Below are 12,536 nucleotides of genomic sequence, written 5' to 3' on the forward strand. Positions count from 1 at the left end.
ATTTTATTGTATCTTATTACAGGTCACCTTCTAGCTCGAAAAACCTCGGATCCTCATTATAAAGTATTTCACCCGACATCAGAAGATTTACGACCTCATGCTTTAGGGGGAAACTGTTATAGACATATTTGGGCACTGCAACCCCAATCACATATATCCATAAACCAAGGGCTTATAAACCCCTAAAAGTGTTGTTTCATACCCTAAAGGAACAAGGTTAGTTGATTACATAATTTCCCAGAAGTTCTCCCTGAAAAACTGCTCAGAACTAGTCAAAATTGGACCATACAGACTGCTCCATGCTAAGGGTACGATGCATCACACCTATTACACACAGGGCTTGTGATGCATACTGAGAAGCCCTTCTGTAGGGTGTGATGAGCGAAAGTAGACAAATGGCAAAAACAATTTGCTAGGTGGAAACTCAAAGAATCTTCTAGAAACTGCTCATATGACACTTGCCTCTCTGAATTCTCCCAGGGATGAGTAAGACATCTGAAATCTTTAGAGTTCATAACATTTAGAGTAAAACAACAACAAATACAGACACCCAAACCTTTAGAGTTCATAACATTTTTCCAAAAGTTTTATCCCATGCTTCAAACATAACTGCAGGAGGATTCGCCCAATCACAAAACAGTGCTGCGTTGAAACTTTCCATGGCCGACCCAAATAGCCTTTGTAAATTTTTGGGTTGGCATAGTAAGCCCTCATATATTCTTCAGTTCCATTGATAGTGAAGTTATGGAAAAAAAATCCTGTGGGCTCGGCTGGATCTGTTCGACCCTGTGCAGTGACAGGATTTGATGATCCTTTGTCTGAGTTTATTTGACGAGGACGCAGCAGAATGAGACAGTTTTCAAAGATGGCTGCCGAGTCTCCAAATATGAAGTCAACAGTGCCTTCTATTCTGCAGTTTCTATAGAACTGACGAAGAATATGAGTGTACAATGTATCCTGGTGGCCAAGAAAGGCACAGTTGTAGAAGGCAGAGTGATCACTATTTACTCTTAGGGCTACCGCTTGTTGACTACCTGGCCCTGCTGCATTTTCGAATGGTATATCCCGTGCTAAGAAGCCATCAGCATTTACAGCTGCAATTGTGAAAACAAATAAATTAGCAATCCTCAACATCTAAAACAATATTTAGTGGGATCGAGGAATATGGATTGATTGAATTTTCCTTTGATAAGAGTTCAAAACCAAAGAACGATGGTAATTGTAAGTATTAAATTCCGTCTTTGTTTAGAAATAGCATACACATATTTATCTAGTTATCAGAATAAACAGAGGATCCAATTTTAGCATATGCCCATTGAAATTTCTCAAACTTACAAACCCCAATGCATGTTGAAAGACATTACACCTATCATATGAAAGGGTTCCAAATATCTTATTCTTATAATGTAAAACGATAATTAATTTTTTTGCTGCTTTAATAGGATGAAAGAAGTGCAGAATCTGCAAAAATAAATTTTATTGCTCTCTTCTTTTCAGCAACCTACAATCTGAAGAAAAGCATTATTGCTTCCCTTGCAAATGACGGATTGCATTCCAAGCACTGCTGGATTTTGATTGTTTCCTTCTCCTCTCATTTGTATTTTGTTGATGCTTTCTAGATCAGCATTCCTTTGCAAGGGAATTAATCTGGGTTGAACTCAAGTAGAAAATTTCTCTCTCATTAATTGGATGGTCATTTTCACAATTGATTGTCTCCAAAGAAGTCTTGTTAGCCAAATCTCTACCTTTCCTCAGGCTTTTAAGTTTAACCAGCATGCAGGCCCTCAGTGTTGTGGTTTGGCATTTTTATCCAGTAGTTCTTAGCAACATGGCAGAAAGGGCACACTTTATGTCCATGCAGAAGGAATTGGAAGCAATGGTAGTGGATTCCTTGGCCACAGAACTGAACAAGCGTTTAAAGCCCTTTGGGTTCTGCAAGAAGACCCATAAAAATCTGCAAATGTATCAAAGAGAATTGCTTCCTAGATCATACTTGTACAATAAGTGATCATAGTAGAAGGTCATTTGATTGTGAAACCGTTGTGGGATTCAATCCAAGTGACCTGAATTTACTGTAGATAGATGTCCTCTTTGATATCCATGTTTATCTCCATTCAGGGGCTAGGATGTCACTAGGGCATCTAGAGAATAGCTAAAAGGAGGGAGGCACTCTTTGAAGAACTGAAGACGCCTTTAAAAAAACAGCACATTCGCTAGACAAAGGGGCCTGTGGAGGCAATCTAAAAAAGGCAAAGGGCCAGATAGGAGTTTCCCGTGAAGAAAGAAGACAAGTCCAAAAATGCTCTCAAGGAAAAAGGGATGAATGCCAAACTGTTTGTACAATGGGTTATGGAACTGTTTGTTTATGCTAAATCATACACTGTAGCATGAGGAATTGGACTGTCTCAGCCTGCGCGCAGTCAGGTGGTAACGAGGTAGGCCCCAAGATTTCAACACCATATAGTACTATAGGTCTGTTAATTGTGTCAAAAAATGCATCTCAGAAGAGATGTCCTGAAAATGCATATGGAAGTATTGTCGGTCAAGCATGGAGAGAGACCTATAACCCTTTCTAAGTTTGGGTTGAAAGACATGCCTTAAGCTAAACCTAAGGGCTATGGATCAGATCCCATAGATGTATAAGCAATGGTAATCTCCACCTCGCTTCCTTTGAAGAAGAAGTGGAAGTTTGTTAGGGTGCTCTTGGATATTTAAATCACAACCTCAGTTTCACTAAGGTTCACCACCATCATTCTATGACCATCACATTGGCAGGGGCATCAAGCTATCTCTGAATGTCCCTAGGGGAGGAGGCTAAAAGGATCAGATCCTCTGCAAATAAGAATAAGGTAAACAAAACATGGTGTAAAACGTAAACATCTCCCTTGTGGAAGCACTCGCTCGGTTATGCTCTAACCCATTAATGTATATCCCATGGAATTTCATGAAAGCAACTATGAGACACTCAAAGATGCCAATTTCACGTAGTCTCCAGAACGATAATTCCCTTGGAACAGAGTCCAAAATCCTTCTGAAAATCCACAAAGCAACAGGACTTTAGATGAGGGACGTCAGCTTCCTTGATAATAGCACACAGGCTAAAAATGTGGTCACTAGTTTCATAATCTCTTCTAAGACTTGGTTGCCCCATAGCTTTGAATTTGTTCCTCTCTATATGTTGAGAAAGCCACACGTTCACGCCCATAACATAGAGTTCGACAAAGGCACGCCCAATCATAATATTCCTGCAATTATTTCTATCAGAAATATCCTTCAATTGGAAGATGGGGTGGATGATATTTTGAGACCATGAAGAGGGAAAGCCAATGCAAATTCAACTTGCAGACCTTACTCATCTACTTCTTTGCTGGTGCTCAAGATCCTAACAACTCTTTTAATTTCTCTTGGGGTGAATTAGTGACAAAAGGTGAGAGAGGAGAGAATATGGACTAAGGTTGACCCAAAAAATCACAGAGGGATGTGGTCCACAAGAACCATGTGTAATGATCAAAACATGTTGGAAGAGCAGATTTTCCAATTTCAATTCAAGGCATCTCAAATCTGCTAGGCATTCCAATTTCTATGGAAGAACGTCTGACCCAGATCATATTGTCAAAGGACCAAACTCAAAAGAATGCATAGCCTCTTTTACAGAGTTTTGTGAGAGCTCACTATGTCTACGATGTAGCAAAACTGACTACACCGGGCTCTGTATACTGCTGTAACAGGATTTGGTCACATGCAAGGCAATTGACATTGGGCCTATCCCTTGGTTGCTCAGATCTCCACAACCAATGCAGAATCGAACATATAATTTTGTCTCATGAAATGTTTTCTTGTCAATGTGCCATTGGCAGTCCAATACAATCACATGCCTAAAAAATGCATACACCTGTAAAATCTCTTGTTTAATCGGCTTGACCCGCAACAGCCTGCGGCAACTACTTCAATTAGAACTAGTTTCCACTGCAGGCTCCAGCACGGCGTAACTAGATACTCTAGGCAAAGTATACAAAAAATTACAAATTTGAAAGGCCTGTTTCCCAAGCCACTTCCATTCAAAGACACTGTAATATAGTAGGAATTTACCACATAATACAATCTCGATAGAACTGGTGAATTTTGTATAACAACCTTCAAAAGACCATTTTACTTGTCCACGACGATCATAAAATGCTTTTACCTTCTAAAGTAGAGCTGCACTACAAGTTTGCCTGTCAATGATGTACGTTCATTAAAAGGTTCTGGCCTTATTGCTTTTTCTAGCATATTTTTTAACTTAATCATTGATGCTGATCTTGCAAGTGACAAGTTATGTTCCTTATATCTATTTCACTGCCCTCCAAGTTGACCCCTGGCTCAGACACAGACATGACAGCCTTGGCATTAGTGTGGTCAAAATAAAAGACTTGAACGGTATATATGGCCTACATAAGTCCAATCTCCTGAGACATCATCCCATCTATAAAGGCACACAAAGGGTTTTAACCTTCAACCTAGATCCCAATCAAATCAAAAATCACACACTGACTCTGCAAGGAAGGAGCATGTACTTGAACCGTGAACCTTGTCAACTCAAAATCAAAAAACTCCTTACAGAATCTTCTATGTTGGAAAAGGTCAAAGTACTTATGACCATTTATAACTAGAACAAAAACCTCCATCTAATTTTTTCTATGGAAGAACGTCTGACCCAGATCATATTGTCAAAGGACCAAACTCAAAAGAATGCATAGCCTCTTTTACAGAGTTTTGTGAGACCTCACTATGTCTACGATGTAGCAAAACTGACTGCACCGGGCTCTGTATACTGCTGTAACAGGATTTGGTCACATGCAAGGCAATTGGCATTGGGCCTATCCCTTGGTTGCTCAGATCTCCACAACCAATGCAGAATCGAACATATAATTTTGTCTCATGAAATGTTTTCTTGTCAATGTGCCATTGGCAGTCCAATACAATCACATGCCTAAAAAATGCATACACCTGTAAAATCTCTTGTTTAATCGGCTTGACCCGCAACAGCGTGCGGAAACTACTTCAATTAGAACTAGTTTCCACTGCAGGCTCCAGCATATGACCATCAAGAGCATGCATTGTCGTTAACAATGAGAGTCGCAATAGCTCGTTCCCTGATCTGCTAGGGCTTTTTAAGGCATAAAAACAAATGAGAGCATAACAAAGTGCACATCTAATGGTTGTGGGGCGAGTCCCCGTCATAGGATGTACATTCAGGGCAGGGCAGCTAGATAATTTGTTCCTTAATTCGATTGATTCTTCATACTGTATCCAAAATTCATAATTCGTTCTCCAGCCTACCAGATCTAAAATTTTCTAGTGAAGAAAATTACACACTAACTCCTTCTCTGGCGATCCAGGTTCGAGTCGTACATACCTGAGTGACTTCGGCAGAGGTAACCCAAATGACAACCACAACGCCAATCAGCACCAGCCCTGCTCTGTATTGCCAATCCATCATTGGCAATGGCCCTCCCAAATCTCCTACCAAACAGCCAAAGAGCGAAACACCGGCCCAGCTCGATTGGACAATTGCCCGCCCTTTCAGAGATACTCTGAACACACCGCCATTTTCCATGATTCGGCCTTTCAATTTGTGCACACACGAAATCCCTGCAGGTGTGGAAGGATATTCCCGCGGATGATAAAGACGGCCAAACCAAATCCAGAGCGAGGGCAAGCGTTGATCTGCGAGGGCAAGCGTTTGATCTGAGGTACAAACCCTGCTGCCCGGATTAAATTATTCGATGAAACGCCTAAACCGTTTGGGCAACCCCGATCAATGGCTGAAATGGTTGCAATCGTCTAACATATAATCCTGTGGTTTACAAGATGACAGGTAAGCAGAGAGGGGAGTTGATCTCAGAGGGAAATGATCATTTCCTTCCCCAGAATGTAATGCTTTCATTAATGATAGGTCTGCACAATGGAATACATTTCGTTGTCGTAAGTGGGATACTTTTAGACTATGTCTGAAAGTGTCTCACCGTGATAAGCCACTAGACACCCATGTTGAGTAAGAACTACAACAATAGCATAGTCAAAGGTGTCTCTCACAATCTCAAATGGTTGTTGCAGGTCTCGTAATGTGAGCATCAGTGCAAAGAAGAGGCAATGCTTCGACTTGACAAACACCTTTTTTGGGTTTTAGACCAAAAAAACTTTTCTTTCGCTCCGCCCTTGGTGACTTGACTTAAAGGCCAAGTGATATGAGAGAACCCCAACATGAACTTGCAGTAGAAATTAGCAAGACCCAAAAGCCTATGGAGCTCTGTTATAGTGGTTGGGGCTTGCCAATCCCGAATGACTTGTATCCTGGCTCAGTCCAGATGCACACTTTGCTCATCAATGATGTACCCTAGATATTGAACTTCGGTCATGCCAAAAGTGCATTTCCCCAAATTGGCACACAACTTGTGTTGTCACAGGGTTTGAAGGACCTATTGAATATGGTGGAGCCCATAAATATCATGAAGTTTATGGGGGAATTCGTCAACTCGAAAGGCATTACCAACCATTTGAAAAGGCCCTCCTTGGATTTGAAGGCAACCTTCCACACATCAGAGGGTTGGATAGGCACCTGGTGATAACTGGACTTCAAGTCAATCTTACTGAAATATTTGTCCCTCTTGTGCTGGCTCAAAAGGTCATCAATCGGTGGGATTGGGTACCTATTCTGGACAGTGATATTTTTCACCACCCGATAGTTAATACAGAGTCTCCAGGTCCCATTTTTCTTTTGTACCAATACAATCAGGCTCCCATATGGTGATGAGCTTAGCCTAATGTGCCATTTCTACAACAGCTCTTGAATCTACTCTTGATCTCATCGTTCTCCAAAGCAAAGCGTTAAAAGATTTTCCCATTGGATAGCATCACACATGGGTTCAGATTGATGGAGTGCTTAACCCAAAAATGCAGAGGTACCCCTGTAGGTGAGGCAAAAAAATTCCCTATACTCCTCCATGACCTTTTCCATCTGTTGTTGTTGTGTAGAGGAGCCATGTCTAGAAGTCGTGGCCACAACATTCCTCTTGCCCTCAGGGTGAATCATAAGGAAAAAAATTCCTGGTCTGGGAAATAATCTTATTGCAATTCTTTGCAGTGATCAAATAGATGGTGGCAGGCGAGACTACCTCCAATATCCTATAAAAATTATTTCCCAAAGTAATAATCAGAGAGCGAGATCTAAACTCATATACAACATATTTCTTCATGCTGTAGAGGAGGCAACACTGTTGGCTGATGCCAAGATCTCTTCCTTCGTGAACCCACCCGATGGAGTACGATTGCGGATGTGTTTTCATCGGTAGGCCCAACTACTTCACGACCTCTCCTAAAATGAGGTTATTTTGGCTCCCATTGTTGACAATGAACTGCAGCAGAGAACCTTTCACCCACATTTGTGAGTGGAAGAGGCATTCCCCCTCCTCTGGATCTTGAGGCTCATTCTTCTATATTTTGGTGGTGGCCATGGTGGAATTGAGCTCTGTGTCAATGATATTCTTCCTTTGTCATTACCCTCTTCAGGTTTTGAATCAGAGTCAGAACATGTGTCTGACATGAAAGCCTTCATCTCAACCACCAGTGACTGCTTCGTCTGACACTTACTTCTGTTGTGAGTGGAGCTCTTATGGAACTCACACCATTTTCCCGTGTCCTTCATTGTCTTCATGGTGTTGTTCATTGCTTTCGGGTTCAACAAATTGTACTAGATTTCCCCGCCTTAGCTTTGGCCTTTTCTCTATGGTTTGCGGGTGCCTTTTCCTTGCTTCAATTTCACAGATCCAAAGTCTCATTTATTTTGTTTAAATTTCTGTTCAATCTTGATAGCGTATCTGTATGTCGTGTGGAGTGAGGAGATGTCTAAGAACTCCATCTCATCCTGGATGAACTTGTGGAGATATTCACAGTACTTAAGTACCAAATTCTGCTCAGAATCCTTCATACCCAACTTAGTGCAATGGGTATGGAAAATATTTGTGAAATCTAGCACATCTTGGCCCCTTCCCTGCTGTAGCATGGTCCACTTTATGTATTTATCTTCATAGCTCTCGATAGGATAATATTGTTCCTTGATGGCATCTCAGAAAGAATCCCAAATGGGTGTGGCTACAAACAGTGAGGATTCCCTCTTGTCCTTTTGTTCACAATAGGTTTCCCACGAGTCCTTGATGTGTGGGGTGACTTTGAGAAGTGCAAAAGTAATCTTTTCCCGATTGGAAAAGTCATGAATTGAAAAATATCCTTCCAACAGATTCAACCATTTATCTACAGCGTTTGCATCAATTTGGACCTCAAAAATGGGAATATCGGAGTTAAATTGTATCTCAAAAGGAGTGGCACCTCTAGAGTGGCTACTGGATGAAGATGCATCACATTTTGGTAGTCGTCGAAGGATCTGGGCTAATTTATCCATCATCGCATTCCTCTATTGCTCGAGGGCTTCCTCGAGCAATATTTTGAAAGGACCTCCTGCACCCTCGTTTTTTTTCCTTTCGGCATGGTAGGTCATTGGGGTTCACGCGGTTGGTATTGCAAAGGTTCAACAAGATCGAGCCCTAACTCCTTCTACCGTGAACTTATTGGGGACACGTAAAGTAAAACAGAGAAAGAACAGATCGCTCTGATACCACTGATCCAAACTTAAACAAGAACGTAACAAATTATAGATATAACCATAAATACAGAAATGCATAAGAAATAACACTTCATTTCATTAATATCACAATACTGAAATATTCTTACAAAGAGAATGGAAATAAACTAGCTCATGTTATGGTAGTTTATCTATAAGAAGAGATGTGGCGGCTACATGCCTCGGAACTATGTTACAATGAGGCTCAAAGGCCTGTTTATTATTGAGAAATAATGGAAAACCCTAAACATCCAAAAACCTAACTAAGGAGATGAAGTGTCAAAATTGTGGGCCACGTTTGGGTAAATTGGTACATCAATTTCTTGGTATCGTAACTTTGGGATACGATCTCCGTTTCGCTATGATAATACCTCATTTCGAAGATCACAAAGAGGAGGCCAAAAAAAAAATGAAAAATGGATTTTTGGCCTTTTCTATCTCTCTGTTTTCCTTAAAAATGTCATTTAGGGCCTTAAAATAGCACCGAAGTTGAGGACCCAAAAAACTGCCAAAAATAGTAAACTATGCTATAATTAAGGAAACTGAAATAATGAAGAGACAATGTTGGGGGTTTAAGTGGAATAGGAGGGTGGCCACTAATATCCACCTGGATCATGCATGAGACTTAGCAATGAAACAACACAGTTTGAAAACCATCAAGTTGTAAATTCCAAAACACTGATGTATTTTTTTTATTTTTATTTTTCTTGTAGCCCTAAGAAAAGGGTTAAGATGCAGATGGGTAGATGGTCTTGTGGAGGTGATGACATATCAAATCCCATTATCCAACTCCATAAAATTTCGCTACCATTTTTCATTTATTGATTCTTATATCAATAACTTAGAAAAAGCATCAACTATTAGCAATATCTTTTTGAATTTTGATTTATTGGATCTTAATTTTCTATGAACTGACTAAGCAAGGAAATACCAAAAATTGGTTCGATACATTGTAAAACAAAACATTTCCATTAAAACAATGATTGGGCCTATGAATTTGAAGAAAAAACATGATCAATCACCAAATAATTTCTAAATCAAGAATGCTCAACTATATTAAATAATAACATAGATGCCTATTTACATGTAAAGGAAAATAAATAACACAATCTTGTGTTTACAAGTAAAGAGAAAATAATGTATTGCGATGAATAATGGCCAAAAATAGGAAATACATTGACTTAAATAAAATAGTCCCCTCTTTACATGTAAAGATAAAATAATGCAACCCATTGAATAACGACAAAAAAAGGAAATACATTGATTTAGGAATCTTTCAACTATACTCACAATTTTGACATCATTCGCATAACCCATATAGTACTTGGTATTATAATACAACTAATGTGCACTATATGAAAGGACTTATGAAATCGTCAATCCTTGTAAGTATATCTATATGACAAAAAAAATATTGGCACCATATTATTTCCTTATAAGATTTGATGAATTTGTATTCCCATTTCCCTTCTATCTAGTTGTTATTTTGAAATGAATAATTCATAGAAACACTTACATTCATTCTTTTCAATACATATCTCTCCCCTACAACATAAAACCACAAAATTTCTTCAAGTGCTAGTCTTATTGAATAATTTCTCCGCTTTGACATATCATCTTGTCTCTTCTCATCCTTCTCTACCTTGATTTGTCCTAGTTTTTGCAATAATGGGCCAGCTTAGTCTCACACCCTCAAAATTTTCCTTTTTCTTCTTTATTCCTTTCATCCAAACACTCCCATCATCATCTCTAGTATCTTCAACTCCCTCAGTGCCAAATAGTAATGATTCTCCCACTCTTGTTGTTATTTGTAAAACTATATATTTACCGGCAGCACTAACTTCTCCTCCCAAAATTTCTCTAGCTCCATCTTGTAGAAGGGTGTCTCCAATAGTTGAATTTTGGGGTCCTCATAGTTGTTTCCGAGCTCCTTGATGAATATAAAGGGGTAGTACCATTCACCAACTATAACAATAGGGGATCTTTTCTCTGAGAAAGATGAATTGGAAGGGGGTAATTGTGCCCTCAAGTAAGAATTATTGCCTCAAACATATGCACGTCTGTCATGTTTACCATGTAAATATTTGGGGCTAACTTACCAACCATCCCTATGTAGAAACATTGGAGGAAAACCATCAAAAGTGATGCAATTTTAAGTGAACCCACATCTCTTTCAAATTACTTGGACATATTGGTATGGACTAATAGGTTCAAGATATCTAGCACGTAACCTTTTGATGCATCTACAAATATAAAACTTAGTCATGTGTTCTCCTATGGAGTAGGTTTCCACCAATCTATACATAGGTTGAAATGTTTAACAACGAGCCTTCTCATTCTTTTTCAATTACCCAATGGTATAAAAAAATTATAAATGACAGAGATCAATTGTTGATTGAGAAACACTTTAGATAATTATGGTATAATGTTAAATACTTTTTTTATGAATGGGATGCCTTTGAATCAAAATCAAACCAACCCTTGAGTTACAAATACTAAAGGAAAAACCCACTTTGTTCTCTAAGAAACACAACTCGCTTATTTTAAAGATTGGAAACACTATAACAATCATAATGTTATCCAAATATTATTCCCTTTAACAAAAGAAATTTTATTTCAAAATATGTCTTCCACATGGAGGGAAATAATCTAATTGCACTACAGAAAAAAAAATGATTTTATAGTTGACATTCCATAGGGTTTATCAATCTCTAATTTCTCATGTGAAACCACTCTTATTATGACAAGAGATGTCAAGGTTGATTGATCACTGGGAGGAAATTGATTATGAATTGGAATTCCATAATCATTCATAATGGTATATCCTTGTCCAACATTATATTATATAATTATGATGACAAATGATGTGGCGTGACCTTTATTTTGTCTGCCATCTTTTTATAGGGATATTTAATTTCCTAGGATGGAAGAGTGGCTTCCATGGCATGGTTGAGGTTCAACTTTTCCATTTCATCTAATGGATTCCCTAATTGAAACAATAACCTAGCTACTTCAAGCTTGCTTATGATTTTTCTATGTAATAAAAAATATTTTGTGGAGGAAGATGAGTTCTATTAAAATTTTCGAAACTTTCTTTGTCTCCAATCCTAAATGAAGAGATGAAGAAGTTGGCGCATTTCCATTTTATGTTTCCTTAGAATAAATATTGACAAACAAAAAAAAGGCCAAGGCATGTATACTTTAGTTAAAGTCTTAGCTCGTGATCAAAATTTTTGTCAATTTCTTTGAATATTATGAACATTAAAAAAATATTCCATATATTTTGTTAAAAAACTTGAGAATTCCTCAAAAATTATACAATTACTGTTATAGACATATTTGGGCACTGCAACCCCAATCACATATGTCCATAAACTAAGGGCTTCTAAACCCCTAGAAGTGTTGTTTCATAACCTAAAGGAACAAGGTCAGCTGATTACATCATTTCCCAGAAGTTCTCCTTGAAAAACTGCTCAGAACTGGTCAAAACTGGGCCATACAGACTGCTCCATGCTAAGGGTGTGATGCATCTCACCTATTACAAACGGGGGGTGCGATGCATACTAAAAATCCCTTCTGTAGGGTGCAATGAGCGAGAGCAAACAAATGGCAGAAGTAGTTTGCTAGGTGGAAACTCAAAGAATCTTCTAGAAACTGCTCATATGACACTTGCCTCTCTGAATTCGCCCATGGATGAGTAAGAGATCTGAAATATCCAAGTGGAACCAAGAACTATCAGTGAAATGACACTAATCAAAATCCCAAGAGCTGACTCACTCTCCTGCAAACATCTATATATGGATCCCTCATCCTAGAGATCTAAAGGCTGGAATTTTGTAATTTGCAAGGAAGTGCTATTGGTTTCTCTTTGAAGAAATTG

The 12,536-nt window shown here is 38.8% G+C and overlaps 1 protein-coding gene across 1 annotated transcript; it reads right to left on the reverse strand.

The window, feature by feature from the left end:
* Positions 1–524: 524 nt before the first annotated feature.
* Positions 525–10,526, reverse strand: LOC149240881 (putative pectinesterase/pectinesterase inhibitor 51). Its single transcript, XM_089370343.1, has 3 exons — positions 10,485–10,526; positions 5,396–5,741; positions 525–1,094 (listed from the first exon to the last, which is right to left on the reverse strand). Exons 1-3 carry the CDS (start codon positions 10,524–10,526, stop codon positions 559–561), a joined length of 924 nt encoding a protein of 307 aa, XP_089226469.1. The 3' UTR covers positions 525–558.
* Positions 10,527–12,536: the final 2,010 nt, after the last annotated feature.

Source organism: Pinus tabuliformis, chromosome 8 (assembly GCF_031772625.1).
Source record: "Pinus tabuliformis cultivar Carrire ecotype Pingquan chromosome 8, CPIR1, whole genome shotgun sequence".
NCBI lineage: Eukaryota > Viridiplantae > Streptophyta > Pinopsida > Pinales > Pinaceae > Pinus > Pinus tabuliformis.

What these genes read in the sequence shown, in the direction of transcription:
- LOC149240881 (XM_089370343.1), bottom strand. Translation starts at nt 10,526, where the DNA reads ATGGAGCTAGAGAAATTTTGGGAGGAGAAGTTAGTGCTGCCG. An exon ending in AGGAGAAGTTAGTGCTGCCG is followed by an intron (nt 5,742 to 10,484) that starts GTAAATATATAG and finishes TCCGGGCAGCAG; the next exon opens with GGTTTGTACCTCAGATCAAA. An exon ending in CCTCTGCCGAAGTCACTCAG is followed by an intron (nt 1,095 to 5,395) that starts GTATGTACGACT and finishes TCACAATTGCAG; the next exon opens with CTGTAAATGCTGATGGCTTC.